This window comes from Aegilops tauschii, chromosome 5, assembly GCF_002575655.3.
Source record: "Aegilops tauschii subsp. strangulata cultivar AL8/78 chromosome 5, Aet v6.0, whole genome shotgun sequence".
Classification (NCBI taxonomy): Eukaryota; Viridiplantae; Streptophyta; class Magnoliopsida; order Poales; family Poaceae; genus Aegilops; species Aegilops tauschii.
In genome coordinates this window covers 360,747,360-360,765,417 of record NC_053039.3, presented here as the reverse complement: position 1 = coordinate 360,765,417, position 18,058 = coordinate 360,747,360, and the positions used below count along the sequence as shown (strand labels likewise).

Genomic DNA, 18,058 nt, shown 5'->3' with positions numbered 1-18,058 from the left:
GAGTAGCAAATGATTCACAAAAGGAGGATACTATCTCAGAGTCAAGTCCATATTTAGTGCTAAACTTTTGAAAAGCATCGGTATCCATAAAAGATTTAACACAATCATATTTAATTTTAATACCTGACTCTTTACCTTCGTCGAGTTCCCAATCTTCAGAGTTGCGTTTAATTCTTTCCAAAAGATCCCACCGGAATTCAATAGTCTTCTTCATAAAAGAACCAGCACAAGAAGTATCAAGCATGGTTTGATCATTACGAGAAAGCCGAGCATAAAAATTCTGGATAATAATTTCTCTTGAGAGCTCATGATTGGGGCATGAATATAACATTGACTTAAGCCTCCCCCAAGCTAGAGCGATACTTTCTCCTTCACGAGGCCAAAAATTATATATATAATTCTGATCACGATGAACAAGATGCATAGGATAATTTTTTTGATGGAACTCCAATTTCAAACGATTCCAACTCCATGATCCAATATCATGGCATAGCCTATACCATGCCAATGATTTTTTCTTCAAAGATAAAGGGAAAACCTTTTTCATAACTTGAGCCTTGGGTAAACCTGCAAGCTTAAACAATCCACAAATTTGTTCCACATATATCAAGTGCATATCAGGCTGTTCGGTTCCATCTCCTGCATAAGGATTAGATAGCAGTTGTTCTATCATACCCGAAGGAATTTCATATTCAATATTTTCAGCAGGTGCAGTAGGTTGAGGGGTAATTAATTGTGGTTCCGGACGAGGTGAAGATACCCCGAACAAACCCCTCAAAGGATTGTTTTCCATAGTAACAAGTGACGATAAATTTCAGCACACTATATAAATGTTTCCTTACCAAATTCCACTTACCAAAGGCGCTTCACTCCCCGGCAACGGCACCGAAAAATAGCCTTGATGACCCACAAGTATAGGGGATCAATTGTAGCTCTTTTCGGTAAGTAAGAGTGTCGAACCCAACGAGGAGCAGAAGGAAATGACAATTAGTTTTCAGTAACGTAGTGTCTATAAGTGCTAAAATTGTAAGTAGCGGAGTAGTTTGATAGCAAGATAATTTGTAACGAGCAAGTAACGACAGTAGTAACAAAAGTGCAGCAAGGTATCCCAATCATTTTGAGGCAAAGGACAGGCCAAAATGGTCTCTTATGATAAGCAAAGCGTTCTTGAGGGTACACGGGAATTTCATCTAGTCACTTTCATCATGTTGGTTCGATTTGTGTTCGCTACTTTGATAATTTGATGTGTGGGTGGACCGGTGCTTAGGTGTTGTTCTTACTTGAACAAACCTCCTACTTATGATTAACCCTCTCGCAAGCATCCACAACTACGAGTAAAGTATTAAGAATAAATTCTAACCATAGCATTAAACTTTGGGATCCAATCGGTCCCTTACGGAATAGCGCATAAACTGGGGTTTAAGTTTCTGTCACTCTCGCAACCCACCATCTAATTGCTACTCCAAAATGCATTCCCTTAGGCCCAAATATGGTGAAGTGTCATGTAGTCGACGTTCACATGACACCACTAAGGGAATCACAACATACATACTATCAAAATATCGAACAAGTATCAAGTTCACATGATTACTTGCAACATGATTTCTCCCGTGACCTCAAGAACAAAGGTAACTACTCACAAATAATAAACATGCTCATGATCAGAGGAGTATTAAATAGCGTATTGGATCTGAACATATAATCTTCCACCAAATAAACCATATAGTGATCAACTACAAGATATAATCAACACTGCTAGTCACCCACAAGCAACAATCTATAGTCCCGGTAACAAGATTGAACACAAGAGATGAGATGGTGCTGTTGAATATTTTGATGGAGATTGCCCTCCCCAAGATGGGAGAGTTGTTGGTCATGATGAGGATGATGATTTCCCCCTCCGGGAGGGAAGTTCCCCTGGCAGAATCGCTTCGCCGGAGGGCAAAAGTGCTCCTACCCAAGTTCCGCCTCGAGGCGGCGGCGATTCATCCCGAAAATCATCCTCTTATTTTTTTTCTAGGTCAGAATGACCTATATACCAGAAGATGGGCACCGGAGGTGGGCCGAGGAGGCCACAACCCCCAGGGCGCGCCAGGGGGGCTTGGCGCGCCCAGGTGGGTTGTGTCCACCTGGTGGCCCCCCTCTGGTGGTTATTTGTTCGAGTAATTCTTATTTATTCCATAAAAAATCCCTGTGAAGTTTCATCTTGTTTGGAGTTGTGTAGAATAGGTAGCCTGACGTAGCTTTTTTCAGGTCCAGATTTCCAGCTGCCGGAATTCTCCCTCTTGGTGTGTACCTTGCAAATTACGAGAGAAAAGGCATTAGAATTACTCCAAAAAGTTTTATTGTGGATAAAAACATTATAAATAACAGTAAGAAAACATGATGCAAAATGGACGTATCATGGATATAGTTGGACCTTTCAAGAGATCCACGGACAAAAAGACCCACCTTTTGGTGGCGGTTGATAAGTTTACAAAGTGGGTTGAGGCAGAGCCGGTCAGCAAGTGTGATGTGGCAACGACGGTTCAATTCATTAAGAAGGTGATCTTCCGCTTTGGCTACCCGCATAGTATCATAACTGATAATGGCACTACTCTTTCTAAGGGCGCTATGAAATAATTCTGTCAACGAGAGCATATTTGTCGATATTTCATCAGTGGCTCACCCCCAATCCAATGGTCAAGCTGAAAGGGCCAATCAAGAAAATGTGAGAGGCATCAAACCCCGGCTTATGGTCCCTTTGCAGCGGAGGCCGGGTTGTTGGGTTGAGGAATTACCCTCAGTGCTTTGGAGTATAAATACCACCCCCAACAGATCAACAGGTTACACGCCTTTCTTCATGGTTTATGGGGCAGATGCGGTTCTTCCAAGCGATATCCGTCATGACTCGCCCCGGGTGGCGGCTTATGTTGAGGCTGACAATGAAACGACGCGTCAGGATGCTCTTGATGTGTTGGATGAGGAGCGTGACCTTGCGGCGGCTTGTTCAGTGATATACCAACAAGATTTGCGTCGTTATCATAGCCGCCGGGTTAAGACTCAGACCTTTCAAGAAGGCGAGTTGGTGCTCCGGCTCATCCAAGATCAAACAGATATGCATAAGTTATCCCCACCTTGGGAAGGACCTTTTGTGGCCATCAAGAATTTGAACAACAGGTCATACTACCTCATTGATATTCAAGAAAACAAAGACTCGCGCACATCAGAGGAGGAGACCCACTGGCCGTGGAACATTGCTCATATGCGACCATATTACACTTGAGCCACCGGCTCTTGTGCTGTACATACCTTCATCAATGTATATATTTTGATTAGTATAATAAAGCCGGCATCCCTGATAAACCAGGGCCTTTGTCGTTTCATTTCAAAGTATGTGAGTCTTTATTGTCTGTTCATAAGGTCACTTGGGGGCTTCCTGCTCACCGAGCATAGCTATTCACACCCTCTTGATCCGTTTTCCAAGCCGTCTCATAAGGTCACCTGGGGGCTTCCTGCTCACTGATCATAGCTGTTCACACCCTCTTGATCCGGTTTCCAAGCCATCTCATAAGGTCATTTGGGGGCTTCCTGCTCACCGAGCATTGCTGTTCACACCCTCTTGATCCGGTTTACAAGCCGAATTTGAGTTAAACCTGCCTGTTTGCAAGATGCTACTCCACCAGGTGACCTACCGAACTCTTGACAGTTCCTCTTTTTAATAAGACCCTGAACTTGTCAAGGTTAAAATGGCGGCCTTTGTCACGTGAGAGCTGGCTTACAGAGAGCTAGGATAAACTCACCTGCTGTCGTAGTCTCTCCGCTATGTGGCCTGTTCGTACTCTTAACAGTCAATCTTTTCAATAAGATCCTGAACTAGTTAAGGTTAAAACGACAGATTTATGTCACGTGAGAGCCGGCTTACGGGATAAAAAGGTTTTCATGCCAAACCTCTTTGAAGTAAAACTGATTTTTGTTCAAAAAAAAGAGCTAGACTCTTCTGGAACTGTAAAGCATCTGGCTTACAGACTTACATCCTTACAGCATCATTATGATATTGGTCTACAGGTATGACTTCATATTTGAATAAAAACTTCGGGTTTTTCTAACCCGCTCTAGTTATAGACTTTAAGTCACCAGAACATATTATATTGGACATTATGACCCGCCCTAGCGTAAACCGCCAGGGTATATGTTGTTTACTATGTGTGCAGGAAATTGAAAAACAATATGATATTTCCTGCAAAGCTCATCAAGCGGCAGATAAACATATTTCAGCAGTTTCAAGGTTAAACATGCACGATGGCATGGCAAATCATGGTTTTAAACTAGCCTATTACAAGGCTTTCTACAGCCCAAATGATTAATAGTTTTCTCAAGAAGAAACGCCATGCTGCAGTTTGGGAGCCGCCCCGTGGATCAGTTGTCCTGGCCTTGGCGAGTTGAAGCTTCCGGGTTATCCTGCATCGGTTCTTCTTCTTCTCCCTCCGTTGTCTGGAAGTCAGATGATGTCCAGTCAATTGGTTAAAGCGTTGAATTCAGCTTCATCATCTATAAGATCAGACGGATCAACATCAGGAGCAAAGGTGTGCTTACGTATCAGAGGAATGAGCTCTACAATCTCATAAGCCGGTGTTTTCACTTTTGCGTTCTCCTTTGTGTAAGCCGGCTGGTACTTAGACAAATCAGTTTCTTCGGCCAGCTTGGTTGCCAAAGGGTGCATATCCTTTATGCATTTGGTAAAGTCGCTGGCATGGAAGGGAGACCCATCCTCTTTCAAGCTCGGATAGCCAGTAGCCAGCTCCTCCGGGTCTAGCTCCGCCTGCCATGCTTTGGCCCGACTCAAAGCAGTGATAGCGCCGGCTCGAGCTGCGGATCGCTTGATCTCTTCAATCCTCTTGGGCATGACAGATAACTTGTTTAATACATCCTTGATAAGTGAAGGCGGCTGCTTATTATGCGAGATAACTAATAAGGATCGTTGCGTGCCTGTGTAAAGCTGTTCCACCAGAGTATAAACCGCCTTCGGCTTTACCAACATGTCTTGGCTAATGTTAGAGCTTATGGGGCCTACATGCATAACATATGATAAGTCGCTAGGCGGGTTAATGAAAGTTACTGGTGCAAAATTGCAATGCAATAACACTTACCAAAGATGGCGACTGTCATTTGATTTACATGTCGCTTTAAACAGGATAACTCTTCAGTCACCGGTTTAAGGGCAGCTCTAGCATCTTCAACTCTTTTCAGAAGAGCTGCTTTTTTGGTCTCCCAGCCGGCTCTCTGCGTGTCGAACTATGTCTTCATTTTTTCAGATATTTCTAAGGCGACTTTCAGTTTTGATTTGGCCTTCGATGTTTCTGATTGTTGTAAGGTGATGTTCTTCCGCGGATCGATCACCTGAGACTCCTTTATGATTAGCTCATCCTGCAAGGATAAATCAAGCAGTACTCAGGAATTATGATAATCATTCTATTGAAGTCCCAAGCACATTACAGAGTATTCTACTTGGCACTTGGGGGCTAATGTAGGTTGTTCTCTTTCAAAATGAATTCTTCATGACTCGACTAGATTCTTCAAATTACGCCGGCTCATGGGGGCTACCTATTTGGATTTCTTTACAAACATGATGTTAAGTCCCCGCTTAGCTGTTCAGCTTAAGCCGGCCCTTGGGGGCTACAAGTTTGGATCCAATGCAGATATGATAATTTTGAAGAATTGCAAGTAGGCTGTCATTCAAGTCTACAGTATTCTCAAATTCTTTCGTATCCTATAGACTTGGCGGTTGACCTAGATATTAATATGAGAAGGGTTCCATTGGTTACCTTGAAGCATCCTTTCATCAGATTGACTAAGCCGGCTTCCATGTCTCGGCTGGTATGCAGGCGGCTTAAATAGCCCGAATGAATCTCGCTGGCGCTGAAACTGGCGTAGCTCTCCAAATACAATTTCCATTTTCCTTTGTCAGCAGTGGAGAATTCTTCCTTGGCACTGTGTTTTGATAACACGGTGGGATTGCCTGGCTATGTATAACCTGTGACGCCCGGATAATTAAGCTACAGTAACCCTCTACTAATGATGCCACATCACCTCGATTTCTATTAATAAACTCGCGTTAGTTAAAAACGATTCAAATTCAAATTTTAATTAAAGGCAAACAATAAAAGTTTTCAAATATTAAAACTAAAATGTTCAGTGTGAGCCAAATAATGCATAGGTAATTATGGCGGAGAAACCACACTTTTATAAAATGTTTAAATACTCTAAAATGATTTAAACCGTAGCAAAAACAATTATATAAATGCCTTTGGTATTTTATAAATTGCTAAACTATTTTAATTCGTGGTAAAACTTTTTTATGTCAGTGGGTTATTCTGGAACATTATTTTAGGGGCTATTGTCATATTTTACTAAAACTAAAATTAATGTGTAACTAAAAGAAAATAGAAACAAAAGATTAAATAAAAAGAAAAGAACAAAACAGAAAAAAGAAAGACCCCATCCCTTTCCCTGTTCTCGTGGGCCTCGGCCCACTTGAGCCAACCGACGCAGCTGTGGGGATAAGACCAAGCCCCCCCGTCTCTCGGCCTCGTCAGCACCCCCAGATCTTTTCCTCCCCCCGCTCGTTCCCCTCTCACTCGCGCGCTCTCTCCTCCTTGGATGCTGCCGTCGCCGTGCACTCCGAGATCCCGCGGCCACCGTCGTTTCCTCGACTGCAGCTCGTGTCCACGAGCTCTGCCTCGCTCACCTCCGTCGAGCTGGCGCCCTGCATCGTGTCGGGGAGCAGCGCATCGACCTTGTCGTCTCCGTCAACGCCCGCGGCCACCGGAACCTCGCCGTCGACCCCCTCGACTCCGGCACCCCTGGCTTCCCGAGCACCTCATCCGAATCCGCTGTGAGCCTCCCCTTCAAACCTCCCTGCCTCCCCCTTGTTCAGTCGCCGCCCGTTTCCTCCCGTGGTCGTGACTGGAGCACTACTCCCACACACGTTTGCGCACCGCCCGTGCCTACATCCACTTGCGCGTGCGTGCCTGACGCTGGTCGCCATGGCCACGCCCGAGTCTGCCCCGCCCGCATCTGGCCGCGCCACGCTCTCCCTGCCTGCGCCTGAAGCTGCTCGCATTGCCGCCTCGTGCGCGCTCAGGTGCATTCCCTTGGGCCTTGCCTCTGCCCACTCCGCGCCACGCACCGAGACGGCTACCGCCGGCTGTCGCTGCTTCTGCTTTCCGCTGCCGTCTGCCACTACTAACCGCTGCTACCTGCTATTGCTTCGCCGCCGCGCCCCTAGCTCCGGCTGCCGCCCCGATCGACAATTGCCGCCGCTGCGCCCTTCATGTGCCCGTGCCTCCGGCCTCTCCCCCTGCAGCCCAGTCTTGCCCCGCTCGGTGCCTCCACTCGGAACCGCCCGCGGCCACCGCCGCCGGCCACCGCAGCCACCTGCGCCTGCCTCCGACGCGCCGCCTCCTCCTTGTCATGCTGCCGCGGCTCCGCCGCCCCAACCGCGTTGCTGCTTCGCTCCACCGTGCCCGCGGCTACCTCCGACGCCGCGCTAGCGCCCAGCAGCGCTTGCTCGGCCCTTGCGCGGGTCAGGCGCTTGCAGCGCCGCGCCCGCTCGGCCCCGTGCTCGCCCGCGACCGCCGTCGCCCGCCTTGCCGCAGCACGCACCGCGCCGGCCGCGCCTCGCTACTGGCGGGTTGCGTTTCGCCCGCAACCGCGCCCGTCGCCCGCTGCCGCACCCGCTAAGGCCCAATGGCCCTATGACAAAGGGGTCCCACCCCCAAAACGTTTAAAAAAGATATAAAAAAATATTAAAAAATTATAAAAATATTAATTAATTAACTAAATTAATTAACTTAATTAATTGAGTTTAATTAACCTAATCAATTAACTAAACTATTAAACCTGCTTAGTTAGTCTTAGACAATGACAGTGGGACCCACATGTCAGTTTGACTAGGTCAACTGACTATTTGACTGCTGACATCACCCTGACATCATGCTGACGCCATAATTGCATTTTCTAATTAAATTAGTTATGTTAATTCTAAATATGAATTAAATCTTTAAAAATTAATATAAAATAATCCGTAGCTCGAATGAAACTACTTTGTACATGAAAGTTGCTCAGAACGACGAGACGAATCCGGATACGCAGCCCGTTCGTCCGCCACACATCCCTAGCATAGCAAACTCGCAACTTTCCCCCTCCGGTTCATCTGTTCGAAAACGCGAAACACCGGGAATACCTTCCCGGATGTTTCCCCTTTCGCCGGTATCACCTCCTACCGCGTTAGGGCACACCTGGCACCGCTACTTGTTATGTCATGCATCGATATGCATCTGTTTGCATTGTATTCATTGTTTCTTCCCCCTCTTCTCTCCGGTAGACTACGAGACTGACGCTTCTGCTGGTACCCCGATCGACTACGGTGTTGACGACCCGTCCTTCTTGCCAGAGCAACCAGGCAAGCCCCCCCTTTGATCACCAGATATCGCCTATTCCTTCTCTCTACTGCTTGCACTAGAGTAGTGTAGCATGTTACTGCTTTCGGTTAATCCTATTCTTCTGCATAGCCTGTCATTGTTGCTACAATTGTTACCATACTTGCTATTCTAATGCTTAGTATAGGATGCTAGTGTTCCATCAGTGGCCCTACACTCTACTGGGCCGTGATAACTTTGGGAGGTGATCACGGGCATATGCTATATACTTTATACTATTACATTACTTATGATACTGTTCGGAGATGGGGGCTGAAGGGGCAGGTGGCTCCATCCCGGTAGAGGTGGGCCTGGGTTCCCGACGGCCCCCGATTGTTACTTTGTGGTGGAGCGACAGAGCAGGTTGAGACCACCTAGGAGAGAGGTGGGCTCTGGCCCTGGTCGGCATCCTCGGTTACATCAATTAACACGCTTAACGAGATCTTGGTATTTGATCTGAGTCTGGCCAATGGCCTATACACACTAACCAACTACGCGGGAACAGTTATGGGCACTCGACATCGTGGTATCAGCCGAAGCCTTCTTGACGTCAGCGACTGAGCGGCGCGCGCCGGATTGGACCGTAAGCCTGCTCTTGTATTAAGGGGGCTAGGTCTGCTTCCAGCCGCCCTCGCAACGTGCAGGTGTGCAATGGGCGATGGGCCCAGACCCCTGCGCCATAGGATTTAGACCGGCGTGCTGACCTCTCTGTTGTGCCTAGGTAGGTCTGCGACGTGTTGATCTTCCGAGGCCGGGCATGACCCAGGAAAGTGTGTCCGGCCAAATGGGATCGAGCGTGTTGGGTTATGTGGTGCACCCCTGCAGGGAAGTTTATCTATTCGAATAGCCGTGATCTTCGGTAACAGGACGACTTGGAGTTGTACCTTGACCTTATGACAACTAGAACCGGATACTTAATAAAACACACCCTTCCAAGTGCCAGATATAACCCGGTGATCGCTCTCACACAGGGCGACGAGGGGAGGATCGCCGGGTAGGATTATGCTATGCGATGATACTTGGAGAACTTCAATCTACTCTCTTCTACATGCTGCAAGATGGAGGCTGCCAGAAGCGTAGTCTTTGATAGGACTAGCTATCCCCCTCTTATTCTGGCATTCTGCAGTTCAGTCCACCTATATTGCCTTTTTGCACATATACCCATGCATATGTAGTGTAGATCCTTGCTTGCGAGTACTTTTGATGAGTACTCACGGTTGCTTTCCTCCCTCTTTTCCCCTTTCCCTTCTACCTGGTTGTCGCAACCAGATGCTGGAGCCTAGGAGCCAGATGCCACCGTCGACGATGACTCCTACTACACTTGAGGTGCCTACTACTACGTGCAGGCCGCCGACGATGACCAGGATTAATTTAGGAGGATCCCAGACAGGAGGCCTATGCCTCTTTCGATCTGTATCCCAATTTGTGCTAGCCTTCTTAAGGCATACTTGTTTAACTTATGTCTGTACTCAGATATTGTTGCTTCCGCTGACTCGTCTATGATCGAGCACTTGTATTCGAGCCCTCGAGGCCCCTAGCTTGTATTATGATGCTTGTATGACTTATTTATGTTTTAGAGTTGTGTCGTGATATCTTCCCGTGAGTCCCTGATCTTGATCGTACACGTTTGCGTGCATGATTAGTGTACGATTGAATCGGGGGCGTCACATAACCAGTCCCAGTGACCACAACATCTTCAACCTCTTCTTCAGCAGGCTTGGTGGAACTTGGCAGTTTAGTACTGGGCGGATCAACACCCATTAGATCCGCTGTGAAGTTGTGAGTCTCTAGTGGCGGGTCATCAGCAACAGCCACCGGAGTTTGTTGAGAGGCTTCAGAAGTGGTCAGTTTCTCCAGCTCAGCAACCTTGGGGTCTTCCGCCGGTTTATTCATCTTCAGCTTCTTGCTGGGTTTGGCTATACCACTGGAAATAAGACGCATGAAGAGGTTAATATATCAATGTATAAGTGTAAAAACAAAGAAGTCTAATGTTCTCACCTGGGAGTGACTTTGAAGAGGGGAATCTGAGTCCCAATTGAGTCACCGGAAGAGGAGTGAGAAGTTCCCTGATAATTTGAGTCGGACGGATTAAGTGGTTGGCGGATAAGACCCGCCTTAGGAAAGGAGAGGGTTGAAGTTGGTGGCACCTCATTTCGATGCTTTCGAGGAACCAGAGTGTTTGGTAAGCCGGAGGAAAGATTTCCACAGCCGCTGTTCTGGGTTGTGCGGCGAACTTCATGCTGTTGTTCCTTCAAAATAAAGTTAGGATCCAAGTAAGCTAAAGGGTGAGAAAACCTTACTTTCCGGCTCGCTTGTCGAACTTTCTATCTCGGCAGAGGTTCTGAGTCAGAGGAAATGATAGTTGCCTCTTCACCATCTGCGTGGCTGGCCTCTGCGTCATCCTGACAGCAATCAGTGTCAATAAGATGTACAAAAAGGAGCCAAGGGAGTCAAGTTCTACCTCCGACTCATCATCCAGGGTAAATGGATCGGTTGCATCTGCCTTCTTCTTGGCAGGCTTTTTGGGAGCCTTGCTCTTTGTCCTAACCTTTTTGGTCGGCTTTTCCTGGAGTTTCTTGTTCCAAAAGGAGGAGTCATCCTGCAAAAATCAAGTGATAATGAGAAGATAGTTTTTGTGATTTTAATGAGTAAGTTAGAAATTGCTCACAAATACTTACAGCTGGAGGCTTGTTAAGGGTACAAAAGGGACTCAACCCCGTCTTGCTACAAGTTGCCAAGCTCTCATTAAGCAGTGTTTTGGTCATCTTGTTGATCGCATCATTGTCCAATTGCACTTGGCCGGTGTATTCGCACATTAAACCGGACCGGCAGCTCAAGGGCAAAATTCTCCAAGCTACCCAGCACCGGACTAAATCAACTCCGGTCAACCCGTTGGCCATTAAGGCCCTTGTTTTTGAAAAGATGGACATATATTTAGCCCGTTCTTTGGTGCTAATCCGGTCTGGGAGGGGATGTCCTGAACTAAGACGGTTCTCATGGAAACCCGACAGAGGATTTTCATCAGCCGGAGATGTGTCTTGGCAGTAAAACCAAGTTTGGTTCCAGTCCTTCGGATGGCTGGGAAGTGCGACTGCAGGGAAGACAACTTCTTTTCGTCTTTGAATATAAATTCCGCCAAGTTCTAGGCTGAGTCCGTCTGTGAACTCAGTCTGGCGGTTCAAGCAATAAAATTCTTTGAATAAATCCACAGTGGGTTCTTCTTGAAGATATACTTCGCAAAAAACTTGGAAGTTGCAGATATTGGAAACGGAATTGGGTCCGATGTCTTGAGGGTGGAGTTGAAAGAAATGCAATACGTCATGGAATTTTTTTGAGCTGGGGTGGGGGGGGGGGAGCCCCGGAGCATATGATCAGCAAATACTATGACCTCGTCTTCCTTTGGGGCAGGTATGGCCTCGTTCCCCGGGGCTCTCCAGTAAATAACATCTTTGGCGGCTAAGACGCCTACTTGGACATATTCATTAAGAGATTGCTCCGTAACAGTGGAGACGACCCAGTTGCATGAGGTGACGGTTTTGGTCATTTTTGTCGATGAAAAGCCTAGCAAGGGAAATATTGCCGGGTTAAGTTTATTATGTTAAGCCGTCCAGTGATCAGAAAGCAAGTGCATCATGCAAGGTCAATTCGTATGCAGAGAATACGTGCTATAAAGGTTGGCATGCTTAAACCGGTAAGACAACGTCGGGTTATACAGACTCTGAATATATACTGGTGGTTTAAAGTGGGCCTAACGGTGTTTGGTGGGTTACGGCATATCATATAAGCCACCCGTACGGCTGCAGATCACAGGTATCTGTAAATCTATAAATGAAATTTTTCTAAGTACTGAACAAACAAGTTCCACATATCAGTTCTATGATTTTGGATCTGCTGTGGTTCAAAAAATAGAAGGAAATTGCTAAACCTAGCGCATAGTGGATGAACTACTGCACTAAATTTTAATCTGAAACAGAGAGGAGGCATCTACGAGTACATGTGGGTGTTACAAACAAGAATCACGCAGTTACTATGCTATTGAGAGATCGAATAAGGCATGAGCGGAAATATTGCGAAGAACTCCAAGGAATGGCCGACGAACACAAATGAACTCGGCAAACCCTAATGCAGATTTATAATGGAAGGGGATGCGTACCTGGCGAAGAAGATGGAGAGTGGATGTGCGCCGCGTTTCTCTGGTCCATTCAGGTCGATGCAGCGGCCGGAGCTGACGTCGCTAGAGGAAGACAGCGGCAACGGAGCTCGGGTTGCAGTGGCTTCGCGAGGAAGGAGGCGAAGAGGAGGAGGCAGGGGTAAAAAGTAAAAAGGAGGACCCGTGTCCCTATTTATAAGGAGGTGACGAGACGGCATGCGCAGAAACCGAGGAGGCAAAAATGATTATGCTGGCAAAGCGGGCGCCTTGATTTTTGGGAGGTCCATTAAGATAAAGATCCGTTGAGGTATCTTGGGCCTTGTGCGGAGTTAATGCGTATGATGTCATGGCGGGTTACAATGGTTCTGCTATGTGACATCATGGCGGGTTACCGCGGGTTGGTAAGGAATTGATAATGGAAAATTCTGCTAAGTCAAGTAGTGGAGATTGATGTGAACAAGTTCAAATCAACATGGGGCCTAATGTTGGGGATATAACTCCGAGGTATGAACCGCCCAGGAGGGGCCGGGTCACACCGTTGGCGGCTTAAGGTGAGAAGACCCAAGACCCGGAGGTGGCTTAAGGTCTGAAGGTGTGAACCGCCATATGATAACTTGTTCTGTAAGGTAGGTTTAGTTAGAAACCGAGCCAGTCATGTTTATGTGAGACGACCGGGAGTTTGTAAGCTTCCGGGCATCAACCTGTATATAAAGGGGTGACCCGGCGGCAGGTTAACTCAAGAGACAACCAATCGAGAACTAGGTCAAGCGTATTGGCTCCCTTGTAATCAAAACTCAAGCAATACAACTAGAAGCAGGACGTAGGCTTTTACCTCGTCGAGAGGGGCCGAACCTGGGTAAACTCCTTGTGTCCTTTGTCCCATTCAACTCCTTTAAGCTAACCAAGTGCGATGGCTCCACACCTAAGTCCTTTCACTAGGGCATCTGCCATGAAAAATCCACGACAACTTTGTTCTCTTAAAAAAGGGCATGCATGAGTTGATAAGTAGGATGTTTTGCATGAATAAAATAATCAAAAAGTAACTTATAACTATGTGCATGACTTGGTGATGTGACATTATTGCACGAAGACGCGTTGTCGTGGGAATCTTGTTAAAATGCATAATTGAATGCTAAATAAAAAACTAATGTACAAATATTTTGCATGACTTGGTTCCCTTAAGGTCATGCTGAGTTGATAAGAGCATCTCTAGCAGACCCCGTAAAAGGGCCGAACCCATATAATTCCGGTGAGCATACGGGTTCGGTCCGTTTTTCTTGCTAGATCAGATTACGTATCCCGGGCCTGGCTCGTAAAAAGTTTACCGTGGCCCGAAAAAAATACCCTCTCCACTGCTATTTATGTGGTTTCACCGCTCGGATACGGGTCAAACCCTATCCGCCTCCGCCACCGCTCCGCCGCGATTCCCCTCCCCCTCTGCCCCAATTTCTCGCCGCCGGCGAGCCTAAGAAAAGCCCTAGCGGCCTTTCTCGACCCATGGACGGCTACAGAAGTGGTGGGGTGACGCGGAGCGCCGCCGCCGCCGCACGCAAGCGGGGGGCGCAGAAGTGGCTCAACTATGGGAGCCGGCCGCCGCCGGCGTTCGAATGCCACGAGCTCGAGTATGATGATCAACTATGTATGATGAATGTCGTTGCAAGTTTCTCCCGTGAATGATTTTTTTTAAGGTTACAGTTCCGTATACGGGGTCTGATCTATAGCGCAGGAATTCGCCCCACAAATCTGATCTGCAGCGAACTGTAAACGCATTTTCCGGGTCCGACTTTTACGGGGTCTACTAGAGATGCTCTAAGGTGGCATGTTTCGGGTGAATACATTAATGCATAAAGTAACTTGTGACTACATGCATGACTTGGTGACATAGCACGGCTGCATTGAAGAGAAAAAATAGATAGTGGGTTGGAAATATTTAGATTGATGTGAGAATCTTGTTAAAAATGCATACATGAATGCTAAATAAAAACAACTATTGTAAGAGTATTTTGCATGACCTGGCCCTCCTTAAAAATGGGATGCATGAGTTGATAATATGGGGTGTTTTTCATGAATAAATTGATGCAAAAAAGTAACTTGTGGCTACATGCATGACTTGATGATATGACATTGCCGCATGAAGACATGTTGCTGCGGGAATCTTGTTAAAAATTCATAAATGAATGCTAAATAAACAAAAACTAATGTAAAATTATTTTGCATGACTTGGTTCCCTTAAAAAAAGCATGCATGGGTTGAAAAGGTGGCATGTTTTGGATGGATAAATTAATGCAATAAAGCAACTTATGACTCTTTTTTAGAAAAAGCAACTTATGACTACATGCCTGACTTGGTGATGTGGCATAGTTTTATGAAGAGGAAAATTAGATAGTGAGTTGCGACTATTTAGAAATAGAGTATCAGACTAAATCTATTTTGTTATTAAATTTTTGTTTTGGAAAATATTGCCTTTGTTCTATAAATTTCAAAAATATTATTTTATCAAATAAACAATTTAATTGCTTTTGGCTAATAAGTAATTTTCATTAAAAATATTTTTGAGTGCTCCTTGCCGCAAAATACCTTTTTGAGTTGTCTGTCTCACCATTTTAGATCTGGAAATTTTTTAGTTGGATTGTTATGCAAACAAAACCAAAAAGAAGCAAACAAAAAATCCAAGAAAAGCCATTAACAACCATGCTGTATTCAACGTCATATTTTATCTGACTTAGAATGATGTTAGTTGTGCTCACATACTAGGACATAGCATTTTTGCTTATTGTTTTCACCTTTTGTTACCTTTTTGTTTCTTGAAATACATGACATTTTTAAGATCACACGAGCATATATTCCCACATATACGAAGACAATTTTGTAACATATGATTTTAAAACACATGAATGGTTATTTTTGTTCGCAGGAATATTTTTTAAATATGTAGTGAACATTTTTTGTTTGGGTACATGAATATATTTCTTTTTAAATATGTCTCCATTATTTAAACTGAATTTTAAAAGTATTTTAAAATATATTATCTGGAAATATATTTTTTGGATTTTTGTATAGAATGAGATAATAGATTGCTTAAGTCGCCACCCCGTTATGAGGTCTCTTGGGGCAGTTGCTGTCGCATTTGCCGCTTAAGGCAGCAAATAGGCACTCCAAACCTTGATGCAGTTTGCTACTTAAGCAAACTAGGTTGCGGTTTTATTGGCCACTAGTGTGCGCTTTTGTTACAGTTTTGAGCTCCTTGCAATCAACATTTTTTTACTAATCTTTGTCATCAAGTTCTCATTTTGTTCACTAATCCTTTAGTATCAAGAAATCTATGTATAAACATTCGCCAGTTGGTCTTAATAGGCGAGAGATTCAGTGACGTATGATTGTAGGGCGGGTGGAGACATACAACTCAAGCGAGGGGGGCATGAAGAAGAGGAAGAAAAGGCGTGAGATATGTACCATCGACCGACGACTAAAATCGACACCCGCTGGAAACTGCTGCTAGGGGTGGAGGAGAAGGTGGCATCAGTGGTGGCCGCAGCGATGGTTAGTGCATAAGAGAAGTCAATGACAACAACATCGATGGACGAACAACAAGCTATTGGCAGCCCAATGTAGAGTAGGGGAGACAACGTTGGATGGAAGGAAGCGCTAGGGAGAAAAACCGTTCGGTCGATAGATTTATCGATAGAATGGTCATGGTTGAGCCACGCCCAACTTTTATTAATATTGTCATATTTCAATTAACATGACTCTTACAATGATAAAATAAGTTGGCATCTTTCAAGCATATCCTAGCGTAAATTAAGATCGTGAGCATCACATCACACAATAGATCCGCACAATACGGCTGGTTAACTAAATGAAACCACCGATATAACTTTATGAAAGTTGTGACCCGGGCTGCACTAGCTCAGTTCCAACCCGGTGGCTTGTGGTGGTTGTTCGGGCCAGAGGGCGCGTAGTCCTGCGTCTCCAGAGCCATCCTTGCACCGACGTTCACCGCGTCATCTTCTGGGATCACTCTACCCATGTCCATCTGAAATATATTTCAAACGGAGATAGTGTGAGTGTATCACTATAATCAAACTTTTTTTTACGCGTATAATCAAACTTTTGATAGCTGAGTACGCTGTATCACCATAATCAAACTTTTGATAGCTGAGTACACCAAACCACATGAATCCCAAAGAACTAACAAATCTAGCTATTCCATGAAGCTTCCTCCTTTTCCAAAAAAAAGCTATTCCATGAAGCATGAACAACCAAGTTGCACTCTCCACGCTTTGACAAATGCTACAGGAAGTAACCGAAACAATTCACAAAATCTCTATAGGTGCCAGACCAACTTGAGAAACGATCACTTGTTCAACAACAAGAACATAGAAGTTACTATCTCTGTTCCACAATATGTCATGTAAAAATATCTTAAAATTTACATTTTCACACGAACATTATTACCGTTTTTAACGTAATTTCATGTACAAAGATTTTGCTGTAAACACCCTTCAAATGTTATGAAGTCTAGAACAAAGCTCACTACCATACATCTTTTCCACCCAAAAAAAAAACACTACCATACCTTTGGCTTAGGAGTGTTTTCTTCGACCCATGGCACCTGCTCACCGGCATGTTGCAAGGGCACCAGTCTCTGCACTCCTACACCCCAAATGGAACGAATCAGATCATATAAGGATACAACATCTTAGGACCAGTTTTTGTACAGAGATGTGTGCCTTACTTGAGAGGGGTATAGCGTTGGAGGGAACAAAGAAGTAGAATGCCAGCAAGGTGATAACTAGGCAGAGGGATGCTGAGCTCCCCATTGCACTCACCAGGCTGTTAAGTTCTCTTCTCTTGAACAGTTGTACTGCCTCGACTGCTACCCTCAACCTCAATGGAAATGGAATATGCGGGATCTCTGTTTGGTGTTCGTGCTTGCTGCCTTGGACCCCCCTTTTATGGGCACATGTCATGCCGCCTAGAGCACTCGTTTCTAGGTACCAAAGTCAAAAAGGTAGGGGTAATGGAAATTCACAAAGTCCAATGGGTGGAATTGGGCAGTAGCCAACCATTTTGCTGCCTTTCCCCACCTCCACTAGCTGTTGGAGTGCTCCCATTTGTCCACATCTCATCGATCCGTTTGAAATTGGTAATTGCATGTCATTTGTTCGGAAGTTTATCTTCTGCCGTCTTGGTGCAACTACAAACGAGAGAGAGAGAGAGAGCGCGCGCGCGAGAGAGAGAGCTTGGGGTAAACTTCAATGTATGTGATGTGTTTTTTGAATTATATTATAGTAGAAGTTAATTTGTTATAAACTAAGTAAAAAAGTTGTCAAATGCGTGCACGATTCTACTATAACTCTTCCTGTTAGGTTTAGGAAGCACTTTCAACTTAGCTTAGCGGCGATCACTATCAGAAAAAAATGGGACAGCTTTTCGATGGTAACATACA

The 18,058-nt window shown here is 45.3% G+C and overlaps 1 protein-coding gene across 1 annotated transcript; it reads right to left on the bottom strand.

Annotated features, from left to right (window-relative positions):
• Positions 1 to 16,283: 16,283 nt before the first annotated feature.
• Positions 16,284 to 17,455, bottom strand: LOC109770493 (uncharacterized). Its single transcript, XM_020329199.3, has 3 exons — positions 17,345 to 17,455; positions 17,186 to 17,262; positions 16,284 to 16,642 (listed from the first exon to the last, which is right to left on the bottom strand). Exons 1-3 carry the CDS (start codon positions 17,427 to 17,429, stop codon positions 16,517 to 16,519), a joined length of 288 nt encoding a protein of 95 aa, XP_020184788.1. The 5' UTR covers positions 17,430 to 17,455; the 3' UTR covers positions 16,284 to 16,516.
• Between the last annotated feature and the right edge of the window lie 603 nt (positions 17,456 to 18,058).

Bases quoted from the DNA above. Each gene is read 5' to 3' on its own strand.
- LOC109770493 (XM_020329199.3), bottom strand. From the start codon at position 17,429: ATGGGGAGCTCAGCATCCCTCTGCCTAGTTATCACCTTGCTGGCATTC. The intron at 17,263-17,344 runs GTAAGGCACACA...TTTGGGGTGTAG, and splicing joins CAACGCTATACCCCTCTCAA to GAGTGCAGAGACTGGTGCCC. The intron at 16,643-17,185 runs GTATGGTAGTGT...AATATATTTCAG, and splicing joins AAAACACTCCTAAGCCAAAG to ATGGACATGGGTAGAGTGAT.